This window comes from Lathyrus oleraceus, chromosome 6 (genome assembly GCF_024323335.1).
Source record: "Lathyrus oleraceus cultivar Zhongwan6 chromosome 6, CAAS_Psat_ZW6_1.0, whole genome shotgun sequence".
In the NCBI taxonomy this organism is placed as follows: Eukaryota; Viridiplantae; Streptophyta; class Magnoliopsida; order Fabales; family Fabaceae; genus Lathyrus; species Lathyrus oleraceus.
The window spans coordinates 50,623,838-50,636,980 of NC_066584.1; the positions used below are offsets into that span (position 1 = coordinate 50,623,838).

The following is a 13,143-nucleotide window of genomic DNA, read 5'->3' on the forward strand; positions in this document are numbered from 1 at the left end:
TCTTGAAATCTTATAAATGACGAAAAGAGTGATAATCACATTGATGTTACAAGAAAGACATTTAAAACTCCTCTTCCCAATGCTACCGCCTCCGAGACTTTCCCACTCCTTTCAACTAGGGTATGGACCATGCAACAAAATCCTCATTCCTTCAAGTAGAAAAAAGGGATTGAGAAATAATTATTCTGGATCTCTCACAAGGCTCAGACTCTAGCATCACGAGAAAATGTGACCTCGCTCAAGCACGGACCACGTACATAATTCGGACCTGCTAAGCGTAATATTTTGTTAACAGACACAGATTTCTTGTAACATACTAGTTTGTGTAAAAGGTTAACAAGGTACACTGTTACCATCTAAAAATACTAACTTGTTATATAAAATAGTTAAACTTAAATTAATAATTCGTTGTTGAAAAAACTGACTTTAAGAACCAAAGAATATATTTCACCTTATAATTGTTGTGGTTTCTTAATGTTGAATTTTGTAATATGACGGTGCTGGGTTACGATGAGAAGAACAAGTAATTACAGGAAAAATATGTTAAAGCAAGGCACCAACGTAATAGAGGGTGGTTAAGTCAAGTCAAATTAGTTATGAATATATTTCAATTTGAAATTATTTTCTACGTTAAATTAATTCCTAAATCCATTCCCTCCGTGTACAACAAAAGTATTAAAAAAATCAAAACTAACCGTAGTAACCATCAAAAATTAACTATGGTCATAAGACGCATAAGTAGAATAGTATTTTGAAGTGCAAGTAATAATACTCATTAATTTGATCAATTATCATAATTAAACCACATATTGAGACATTATTTCTAGCGTGGCGTGGCATATTTCTAACGTGGCACATAATATAATGTGTAATATTCTTATCTTTCCCGTGAGAATGGATGAAGTATATCATTAAAATCAACACATAATCATTTTCTTTTAAGAAGAGCGCTATATTTATTATGAGACAGAGAGAAACTTTACTAGATATATTTCCGTCTAGCTCACTGGTTTTCAACAAAAAATAACAGAACCTCGTGGGCATCACATTCTATAAGGTCAAAGGAATAGCCCAGAAAATTTCCAAGCTTCATCTTGATTCCAAAACCCAATCTTCACCACCCCCCAACCTCTAACAAATAGAATAAAACGAGCTACTATGATTTACAATTTTACAAAATCATACCCGATCCCTTACAAAGTTCACATGCAATAGTAAAAACAGCATTAGAATTATCGTTGTAGTTGCCCTGAATTTCTCCTTGATCTTGAAGGAGGAACATTAAGATCAATAGACTGTTGTCTCTGTGGCTCTTCCTCTTTTTGTGCCTCCTGCAGATAGTGCAAATAATGACATCAGAAAACAGGGTGAATCAGAAGGAATAAAGTCTGACTGAAATCAGGCACAGCCTCCCTCAACTAATAATTTATATTAAACACACTGTAATGATATAAAATCTACACGCAGAATGAAGAAGCCGGCAACCTTTGGTAATGAAGTCGATAAACTGCGTGACGTTCTTTGTGATTTTGTATGAACCCGGTGTTTCTTCTGCATTTCCTGAAACTCGTTTAACCTTTGATTAAAGTTTAATCTACTATATGAGCTCCCACCGTCTTCAGTTACATCACCATCTTTTTTTTCATGTTCATCAGGCATCTGAGGAAGAAATTCGTAGTAATCCCCAGAAGGCATTCTATTCAATTGCTCACGATTGAAAGAATATGACGGCACAGCTTTTAAACGAGTTTTTAGTATCTTAAAGGCTGCACTTTGCTGCATGGTGGCAAAAATTAAGAATCAAGTACCGCATGGTGGTGTAAAATTAAGAATCAAGATATACCGATAATTCAAAACTTATACAGGTAGATTCTGAAAAGACATCAAAAATACTGGATGTCATTAAATGCATATATGCATGTAGTTACCCATGTGATCAAAAAGTCAAACAGCTAGATTGAATATTTGCAAGGCCTATTATACCGGCATATTGAATGTCTTGTGAAAGATGTTCAAAGAGAAGGGAATGCATATAATATACCACATCCCTTCCTTTGAAATAACTGCTATATAACTGCAGTGAAGTAAAAAATGCATCCATCTCTAAAATGGAGTAATATATACCAGTAATACACAAGGTAACACTCTTTCCGTCCTACAATCAGTGGTGTAAAAAAAATGTCCTAAAATGAATGACTCTTTCAATCATCAATGCAATTATTAATAAAGCTTTTTCAAGTGTACTCTAACTAATACTACTTGCATCAATTCTAAATAACATCTTCCACTTCATATTTATGGTAATAGTACATCAACACTTCACGATGACAATTTAGTAAAAATATTATTCTCTTCCATTATACACTTTTTCAATGTGTGAAATGGTCAAATAACTTATTATGGAACAGGGGTAGTGATCAAATCCAACAAAGAAAGGATGTTGTTGGAACACAACTCACTCTTACACAAGAGAATTAGTGTGCTAACAACTTTTTAATTGGAGATACCTGAGGAAGCAACATCAGAAGACCATACAATGCTTTGAATAGCCATAAATATCTTCCAGGATCGAGAAGCTGCAAAATTTAAGTTCTAGATACATGAGAAAACTATTCTTTAGCCGTAACTATTATAAACAACGACAACTTCGTAGTAATCATATTTTACTAGACTGAAGTACAAAGGTGTTATCACAAAAAATAAAATACACAGATGAAAAACAGTCTTTTGATTAAGCACCTGCAATCTAAGATAAGCGAAGATTGGAGTTTCCAGCAGGCGAATCAATTTATCCAGTTGGACCAAAAACTTGACATTTATATCCTCCTCTATCAGAGATTGAATCACAGTACTTGCATGTCGGTAAGTCTGTTGAGGAAGATGCAAAATTAATAATACACATTTGGGAGGTTATCAAAATAAAGCTAAAGCTAAAAAAATTGTTTGTGTCCCCGATTGCACATATGTGCTAGAGAAAGAAAGACTTAAAATGGAAACAAATAATCAAGACAAGTTATAAACACGAGTTGTTATTTTAACACAAATTTGACATCAAATTGGATTGTTAACGCAGTTCAAATATGTGGTTGATTACGTTCAGTGGATGTTAATGAATATAACAAGATGCTGCAACTTATTAATCATCTAACAAACACATTTAACCACGATTTTGAGCTATTAACTACAATTTTCAAATGTATATTTGAACACAATCATGATTAATAATACAACTTAGATGATTGTATATCAACACCTGAAAAATCATGTATATTTAAACACAACTTAGATGATTAATGAATATAATTCAAAATCATGGTTAATTGTTTTAGTTGATGGTTAATAAGTTATGTCACTTTGTTATACTCACCAACCATCCACTAAACATGATTAATCATATATTTAAATTGTGTTAACTGTCGAAATTTGATGTCAATTGTGTCAAAATATATTTTTTTCTATAGATATATATACCTGAGCTAAGAAGCAGAGACTTATAATTGCCATTGGAGAATGACACCAAGAGGCATACAAAGAAACATACAAGTCCTTCCCAGCAGGATTTACCAGTGATTGCTTCAAAAGATCTCGAATCTCAGACAATTCTGATGATGTAAGTAAGATCAAATTCAATGCCTGAAAAAACAAATCAAAGGGAAGAAAAAACATATACTGAATACCGTATCACTACATAGGATTGTCTGAGTTTTAGAGTCGTGAAAAAAAAAAATAACAACGAAGTGAAGGCAACAAAAATTAATATTGGCAATAGTGTTCCAGGCCTATTGACCCCAAAACCATCTAGGCTAGATATATTAAGAAAAGGTGTTAACTTCTCTCCAGTTTTATAAACCGTACAGCATTATCAGGTCAACAAAATCAAATTTCCATTACATAGCAGAATCCATGAGCAATTGCAATCTTGCAATTCCAATTTCATTGGAGTTCAATTTTAGTTAGCTAAACCAAATGCTTCCCATTAATGCAGATAGTTCTATCTCTGCCATCCACTAAACACAGCATATTAATGAAACAGCAACATTGAAGTCCAATGCAGCCTCTTATTTAGCTCTGGAAAAGTCTAACAAACCTGAATCATAATTGATGCAAAATCCAAATCTGATTCTCCTTCTAATATCGTAGAAAGTTCACGGTAGACTCTCTCAGCATTCAAAAGCACACAAAGGCGGCGAATTATCAAAGCACCACGCCTGGAGTTAATTGTATAGAATGAAATTTTAATGAACGAATAATTATGTTACTAGAAGAACGCATAGGATAGGATGAAGAAAAATATCTTACTTTTCCAAAAGAGAATGATCTAGCCTGAAACTGTGCACAAGGAAAACGACAAGATGTCGAAAGTGCTGAGAGTCTTTTGCAATGCATGCATGAACATCAAGAACTAAAAGAACAACCTATTTGATATAGAAGAGTTCAGATGAATTAATGACAATTCATGCTAATGATTTCTAGTTTCCGCAATATAAATACAGCATACATGAGAATCATAAAAAATATCACTTCTTTATTCAGTCAGCACAAGAGCAATATTTAAACCAGAGACTAAACAGATGAGATCTCAATGCCATGTTTCAATCAGTTAACCAAGGTAGATTTGTCGTTGAATCCCAGATTGAACAGTGATTGATAATGATCATTTTCAAACCAGAATCATAGTTGGCTCATGGTTCCAACTGGTTCAACCAAACCACCCAGTCCAGTTTTTATAACATTGTATAGTAGTCAAGAAAGCATGTTCAGGAAATCAAAATTGCAGTCCAGTTTTACAACATTGTTTAGTAGTCAAGAAGGCGTGTTCAGGAAATCAATATGGCCTACGATCATTGGCCTTGATCCCAGATAACAACATGAAATGGCCAACTCCAATAATGCAATAGGATGAAAATGGATAGTAAAACGACCATAATCTGAAGATAATGGGGGATAAAATATGCACTTTATTTATCCTCTAAACATATAAATGCTCAACTTTTAAAAAAATATATATCCAAAATTGTAGACAACATATCTTCAATATTGTTTGAAAGTCATAGTCTTGCACACAATCATAATTAATCTATGGCATAATTATCAAATAAACAACAAGAGACTGGGGCTGATGTGCTGTGTTGGGCTGGTTAGGACTTATGACTGAGACGAAACCATGGCTGAACCAAAGAAGGGCTGAAATTAACAACCAACAGCAGAAAGAGACAGAGAAGAGGATGTGACCCACATCAAAAAGATATTGGGGATTGAATCAGGAGTGAAGTCACAGCTGAAACCAACGGTGTTTTTTGCTGGAATCAGATATGAAGCTGCCAGAATTATCTTTTAGCTACAACCATGTTGGAGCAGCCAGAATTATGAAAGGTGACTAGAAAAGCAAGAGTTCATCAGAAAACGCCACTTTCCAGAGATAGGTGGTGGCATCGCCACTAGCAGGAGATCATGGTAGGATAACACACATAATTTGCGAGGTTGACCACACATAGAACATTTGGATTTGACTCATTTGGCCATTAATAATCAAAAGTTTCAGAATTATAGAACAGAAATGAGTTTCTTTAGTGAGATTTTGGCTTAAAGAAATAAACCTGACCAATCTCTTCACATATCATCTAATATAAAAACAAGTTGAAACCTATGATCAGAAATAGAAATCCCAAGCCACTCACCTACTCCACATTCCCAAACACAATACTGGTATTGCAACTACTTGTCAATGCATTTTAGTATGTATCTATGCTTTGTTAAGATATTCAAAAATAAATTATTTGATTTAATTTTTAGAAACGGGAAAAGTGGTATTAAGTTAAATTACCTCATCAGATGGATCTGAAAGTGCTTTGAGAAGGGTGTCAAATATGTCGTTCAGGTATATCAAAACCTGTTTCACACAAGGAATCAGTTGTGAGTCGTTGTCAGCAAAATATCCATCATATGGGCATATAGGTAATAGCACCATTACAAAACATTTCATTTAGAGTGAAAAAAATTATTACTCAGATAAGGGTTTGACAATTAGAAAATGAGGTTTTACAGAGAAAAGGAAGAGAAAGCCAAACACTAAATCGGTAGCCAAATTGTATGTTATTCAGTCCTCATGATCAAAACAATAAATTGAAGTATTCATGATTCATTGGCTCTTGGACTGATTGTAAACCTATAATCAAAAACCTATGACATAGGGCATAGACAACAGAATGATTCCAGAGCCGGTAATGTCAAAATGGGCATGCCATTGAGCTCTTTGATATAGACATCGAGAAGGATATTAATATAGCAGCCGTAATATATCAAAATGGAAGATAAAAATAATCTAATCACCTCAATACGATGTCTGTTTAGGAGGATTGCTATCCAGTGCAAAGCTTCAATTCGAGTAGCCTCCCATTCACTAGATAGTTGCCTAACAAGCAAACATTCCCAAAATCACTTCACAGAATATTCAGTGCAAACTAGAGTTGGTTAAACAAAAAGGACCCTCGTGATTATTTCCCAGTAGCATCACTGGTGCTCACCACTGTAAAAAAAACTTTTTTTTCAGTTACAAGTATTTTGAACTTCAAACCTAGCCTTATTCCCAGGTTAGAAAAACTACACCTCCTTGCAATGGAGAGGATTGCTCCTACATCAAATGCTTCAGCTGGATTAGCATTGATTGCTCGTAGCTCTTCATTGGTTTCCCGGGCAACCTACAAGTAAGCCAGATATTATTTGTCATTCATAACTGTACATGTCAAGCAACACTATAATATGGGACAAAATGGAGAATTTAAAAATTAAATTGCAAAAAAGAATGTGAGAAGGAAACAAGCTTACCACTCTAATTTTCTCTTCTTTATCGGATATGCAAGGTAAAATGGCTCCAAGAATGTCAGCATAATATGGAACAAGCTGGTCTCCACCAAGTTTGACAAACTCATTTATCTGTTCAAACAAAAAAGCAGACATTATTTGAGAAAAATAATGAGCAACAAAACAATAACTAATAATTTTGACATGACAACACAAAGCAAAACTCTGATGACAGTAAAGACGTGTTTAACAAGTCAAAACATTGCAATGCCACTTACCCATGTGATAGCCGTTAACCTAGTAAATTCATCTGGAGAACCAGCTCTTTGTACCAGTATTTCAGCCATTCGGCCATAATCTACAGACTTCAAGAGTAGCACTGCTTGAGTCAGAAAATGACAAATGAACAAAACATGTTGCTTTTGCTTCAATATAGTACGTGAAATGATGCACAGCATAGTTAATCAGCACAAAATTGACAAAAAAAGAGTAATCGGCAAATAGATGAATCATTAAACATGGAAAACCTACAAAGTGGATATTAGATGCACAATTAAATCTTCCCCAGAGAAATAACAGGAAAAAACAGTGACATAAAAGCAGAACTGGCATCTGAATCAGCTTATAGGAAAAGATTTGCTACTCGCATAAAATGTACAAAAGACTTGATACGCACAGCATTTGTAAAATATATTAGCAGAAACCTTACTGGAGAGTTCTTTATCTCTTGAAGAAACTCAGAAAGAGCTGAATCAGCTTGTTGACGTATTTCATGACTTGAATCGCTCAACATATTAAACAAACCTGAGGCATTTATAAATTATTAGATGGTTCATTGATTTTGTGCAAGAATGGCGGGTAACAACTCATTTGTCAATTGATATACTTACCATCAAGAAAATCAGGAAGAAAACCCAGCATATCAATATCTGGTACACTGTCTAATACAGTAATCCATCCTACCAAAAACTGGCGGACATATGGATTCAGTACATTCATGCGCTCCCTCAATAATGGTATAAATTCTTCAATACTGAAATATCAAGAAATGAAAGTGAAGAAGTATGAAGCAGTATAAGTTACATAGAGAGATCCACATATCGACAAGTCTCTTTGAAACACATGATAGTCGTACATAGTAGCATATAGCTTAACAGTGAGAAGAGAGTGCACCTGAACTGATCACTTTCGGTCACAATATCCTGCGTTAATAGATTAAAGTATAGTCAATAGTTAATCTAAAAGGATTTGAATCATTCATTGATAAACCTGTATTCAGAAAATATTTGGTGTCTGAACGCACGTAGGAGTCCTAAAAGGCTGGTTGGAGTTCAGGAGAAACTTATTATACCTTTACGAGTCGATCCAAGAGATGTGCAGCACTTTGTACATTGGCATCTGAATCTGCAGAAAGCTTGCACAAGGCATCAAAGATCTGGTTGAAGAATACAATAAAATCTCCCCTCACAACCTAGCATCAAAACACCATTCACATTGGATGATTGGATGATTGTCGTATAAAAGCTTTAGATAGGTAAGCATAATTAACTCCTCACCTTGGCAATGTTATATAGTGCCTCACAGGCATAATATCGAACTCTGCTATCTTGATCCGAGAAAGAATTTAACACAGGAGGCACAATTTGCTAACAAACAAACGATATGTAGGTAAGAAGAACGAAAATGAAAATGAAAACATAAACACACATGAAATATGCATAAAACACGCTTGCCCTCATGTACACATGTGTGGAGACACATCAACTAAGCTCTCAATGAAATAGAATAATAATTGCAATAGTAGTAGCACCAGTAGTAATACAAGCATGCGATAAACTCAACTTACAAGAAGATATTTTAACTAATAAATAAATAGATATACTCTAGCTTGATAAAAATTCGCTTATTTAAATTTTATCCCTTGAGGTTAAAATTATTGTGTTTCTTGAAGTTCATCCAAAAATATTAAATCATGCTAAGATCAACTTAACCAAGATACATGAAGAGCAGAGATGGCATTTGACAAGAATACGAGAATCACATCTATTATTCCATGCACTGGCTTGCAGTCGCAGACTCGCAGTTGCGGTTTTAGTGTGATGTAGATTTCCAAAATTCTATGTTCTTACTCAATAGGAGGGGAAAATATGCTGCATAGCCATATACTAAAGAAAGGATTCAATGCACCGTAAAAAAGCGAATTTTTCAACCCCTTGTATGAGGTAGACTGATGGATATATGAAATTTGGAACCAAGATACTTTCTTATCACATACCATAGCCACCTGGTTTGAAATTCACTTTGGCACGTTGTACGAGTTCGGGTACGTGGTAGGCAACTCTTGAAGAATTGGGTACATTGGGGTATTCATAGTCGGCACATTATCAGTATTTTTTTTACCTAGTCTAGTTTAAAATAATAAAGTACAAGCTAAAATGTACTAAAAGACTAAATTTATAATGTGTTAAGTTAGTTAAGCAAGCAGGAAGTGGAATAAAACTTACTTTAATTTTATATACTTATTATTAAAGGAATTATTACTAATTGACTTAACATTAATAAAAGAGAGAAAAAGTAAAAGCTAAGAATAATTGTGTAATACGGAATGTAGATACGACATATGGTAATGGTATAGTCTCTAATTCAAGCTTTCAAATATAAAATAGTCCCATATCGGGGAGTTTATAAAACACTGTAAAAGAAGAAGAGAAGTGCATCACAAGGTAAAGTGAAATTGGTAGTGAGTAAAGTGAGCTATAATTATTTTTTAGAATTTGGGCTAGGCAAGTCAAATGCTGCACTTAGGCGACTAGAGGCGGGCCGTAATGAAGGCGGAATTTCCAACACACCGATTCATGTCAAGTCTCAATGAGACTGAAGCGTGGACAACAACAGATCTAGGATAGACTCTAATACCATCTTAGAATTTGGGTTGTGCTCAACTCATCCCTACAAAACCGGCTTGTAAGGTGAAGGTTGCCCAAGCATTATAAGCACTACACATGTCATATCTCTAAGCAATGTGGGACTAAATCCACCCCCTTCAAATCCAACACAGTGAAGGTGTTGGAGGCTGCAATGAAGGCAAGCCAAATGCCGCAATTAGGCGCCTAGGGACGGCCCGAATGAACGCTGAATTTCCAACAAAAAAACATGCTATAATAAATGTCAAGCGCTATTGAACATATTCATTTCCATGTTAATTCATATGGGAGTAATTAATCTTTCATAAATGTCGAGTACTATTTAACAGAGTCATTACCATGTTCATTCATATGGGGAGTGATTCAACTCTCTAGTACACAATATTCTACAAATTGTCTATGAATTTTCAAGTGTCAATATGTTAAAGTACTGCAATTTGGTACTTGTGAATTGGTTTGCAGTTTGCAGCTTACTGAGTGAATTATGTGACGATGCTACATACAGATTACGTATGTGATTCATCAAAACCTTCCTCTAACCCTCAACAGAGAGTTGCTCAAGAAACCCCTCATTTCTTCTCAATGCAACAACAAACTAATCCAAACAATTTTGTAATGATGATAGAAACTTGAGTATTATGGGGTGTCTTAGACTTAGTCCCACACGAGGGGTATGGGATGCTCAGTGAAGTACTTAATTGGCTTGGTTCTACCCATTTGATAGTTAGCTTTTAAGGGAGCGTTTCCCAAGATGTTTTAAACTCATCAACTGGTGCAGTACTTAAGTGCCTTGGTTCTTCTTCCCCTTGGTACCTAGCCTCTAATGGAGTGTTCCCCAATTGCTTGGGTACTTATCGATTTTCACTACCTAATGATGACAAACACAGCTCCTGAGGCTTATCTGCGACATCCAATTGCAAGGGCGCGGGTTAATCCGCGACATCCCACATCTTTACTTTTAAGGAGTAAAACTCTCAGCATTACTAGACCAAAAATAAAATAACATGTAAGCAAACCTCACCTCAAGATGCTGAGCAGCTTCATTAGTCAACCCAACCGTAGCGGCAGCTAAGCTTATCAACCCTCCCTTTATTAAATTAAAAATAAAAACCATAACAAGCTCAAATTATAAAAATGAAGCAATAATAAATCCCAAAAAATTAAAAAATAAATTTAAGCTACCTTGCGATGATTTGCTTGGGGTGAATATGTAAATTCCGTAGTCAACAAAGTAATCACAGAGGTTATCTTATCATGATCACCAGCAGAAGCAAGCTGCTTCACAATCCCCTCAACCTATTTCCAAGACAATCATCACCAAACCCTCAAAATTCACCAAATTGCAATAATCAACCAACAAAAATAAAATAAAAGCCAACACAAAACCTCGAGAGCGGCGTTCTTGCGTTTCTCATAGAGTTTGTCGGCGAGGTTACGGAGCACGGCAGCCGGCATCACCGAGAGAGCTTCCGCCATGAAAACAGCTTCACGATCGAAATCACAAACGAAGGAATTTCCAAATTTCCAAATATCCAAATAAATAATCAAATTGAAGTTTGCAATGGTTAAATGAAAATCAAATTCGCTTGCGGATCTTTTCCTGCTCGAAACGAAACATTGTGGTTTCCGTTTCGAGAATGGAAACTCGCAAATTTAGCGAGGTTTTTTGGCGAATTGATGAGTTTGGATTGACGCGGAAATGTGATTCAGTAGGAAAATCGAAAATCAGATCTACGAGTACCGAAATTGGAATTGAAACCTAGAAATTTTTGTCCTTCTGTGGCAATTTTTCGTGGAGAATTTCCGTTTCTGTGAAATTTTAGTTGAAATTGAAGTTAAATGAAATTTGGAGTTTCATTTTTTAAGATTTAAGATAATAATGATAATTAAGCAGTGAATGAGTGAGCGCTTTTGTTTCTTCGAAACTGTTGAGCTGGAAGAAAAAGGAAATCACGGAAATGTCCTTAACTTATTTAATACTACCACTTGGTCACTTTTTTATACTACTTTTTTAAGCATAGATTGTATGAATAAATTAAAAGATATATTAGTCTAATTTGAAAAGTCTACATGGCACTCCTTTAGCACCCACACATTTTAATAGTGTCAAAAATATTTATTTTATTACTTATATCTATCAAATTGTTGTTTAAAAGAATTTAGTCTAAAAAACAGTAAAATACTAAAAATTTGGTATGAAATTTTAATCAGATTAATTTATATATATATATATATATATATATATATATATATATATATATATATATATATATATATATATTGTGTAGTTATCCAAATTTTTAAAAAAGTTGTATTAGAATATTTTCTCCACCCTTCAAATTTAATAGTGATATTTTTGTACGATTGTGATTATACCGACACATTTGTAGGATTGTGATATGATTGACACTTTAACTTATATAAATATGTATCATATGTTGTTAATAAAAATATTTCGCAATGTTTAAATTTTGACATCTCTTGCTTGTTTACTTCAATGGCGTTTCTTTGAATTTAGGGATCACATAGGACACATTTTTTTTAGATCTGAAATTCAAATTGGATAATCTTTTACGCTACCCAGACAATCAAAGAGTGGTAAGATCAAGTATTATTTATCATTGATTGATAATCAATGGAAAATTAGGTTTAGTAAGTTTGAGTTGAACACATATGAAGATCTAAGAGTTATGTAAGGTACATTTCATTATTATGCAACAAAGGGTCCAATTGAGATGGGTGTGAAGCTTGCGAGATCTATGACGATATTTTGAAGATGATGAAACGTCTTAAATCATCTATCAATGATTAAGTTATGTTAGATTATGTTCACGTTAAGTTATCTTAAGTTACGTTAAGTTATGTTAAGTTATGTTCATCTCACGATAATGTAATCTTAATTTTCATATAATATAATGTTAAATTGAAGTGTCAAAAAAATAAAATAATTAAGTACGAAACAAAATAGTCGAAACAATCTAAAATATTGTCAAAGCCAACAAATAATGAAAAGACTCAGAAGATAACTGTAAATATTTTTAACAAATTATATGAAAAATATTAATAAAATATTAATAAAATATATTATTTAAGAATTGTGCAATCTCTGTTTCCAAGTGCAGATTCAGTACGTTTCAGTATCACTCAGAAGATAACCTCTTATTCTCTATTTAAAGATTTATCACTTTTTTCTTCTTTTTTTCGATTAAATTGCACTCTCTCCACACTTATAAAGTTTACTACTTTTAATATATTAACCTAAGTTTGTAGTTTAATTTCTCTTACCCAAATGTTCTACAGTTATCTATGTTCTATTATAATTTTAGTTTTATATGTTTGTTTTTCAATTTCCAATTTTTTCAAGAGAAATTATGTTTTTTTGTATATACAAAAAAATACACATTATTCTGCAATTTAT

The 13,143-nt window shown here is 33.8% G+C and overlaps 1 protein-coding gene across 1 annotated transcript; it reads right to left on the reverse strand.

Moving 5' to 3' along the window:
• Window positions 1-955: 955 nt before the first annotated feature.
• Window positions 956-11,613, reverse strand: LOC127091822 (protein VAC14 homolog). Its single transcript, XM_051030529.1, has 20 exons — window positions 11,112-11,613; window positions 10,908-11,021; window positions 10,747-10,812; window positions 8,358-8,447; window positions 8,153-8,272; window positions 7,975-8,003; window positions 7,692-7,834; window positions 7,511-7,605; window positions 7,080-7,166; window positions 6,826-6,933; window positions 6,607-6,698; window positions 6,331-6,412; window positions 5,825-5,890; window positions 4,300-4,415; window positions 4,088-4,208; window positions 3,472-3,633; window positions 2,740-2,868; window positions 2,508-2,576; window positions 1,486-1,776; window positions 956-1,331 (listed from the first exon to the last, which is right to left on the reverse strand). Exons 1-20 carry the CDS (start codon window positions 11,199-11,201, stop codon window positions 1,233-1,235), a joined length of 2,169 nt encoding a protein of 722 aa, XP_050886486.1. The 5' UTR covers window positions 11,202-11,613; the 3' UTR covers window positions 956-1,232.
• Window positions 11,614-13,143: the final 1,530 nt, after the last annotated feature.

What these genes read in the sequence shown, in the direction of transcription:
- LOC127091822 (XM_051030529.1), bottom strand. Translation starts at nt 11,201, where the DNA reads ATGGCGGAAGCTCTCTCGGTGATGCCGGCTGCCGTGCTCCGTAACCTC. An exon ending in CCCAAGCAAATCATCGCAAG is followed by an intron (nt 10,813 to 10,907) that starts GTAGCTTAAATT and finishes AATTTAATAAAG; the next exon opens with GGAGGGTTGATAAGCTTAGC. An exon ending in ACCGAAAGTGATCAGTTCAG is followed by an intron (nt 7,835 to 7,974) that starts GTGCACTCTCTT and finishes TTGATATTTCAG; the next exon opens with TATTGAAGAATTTATACCAT.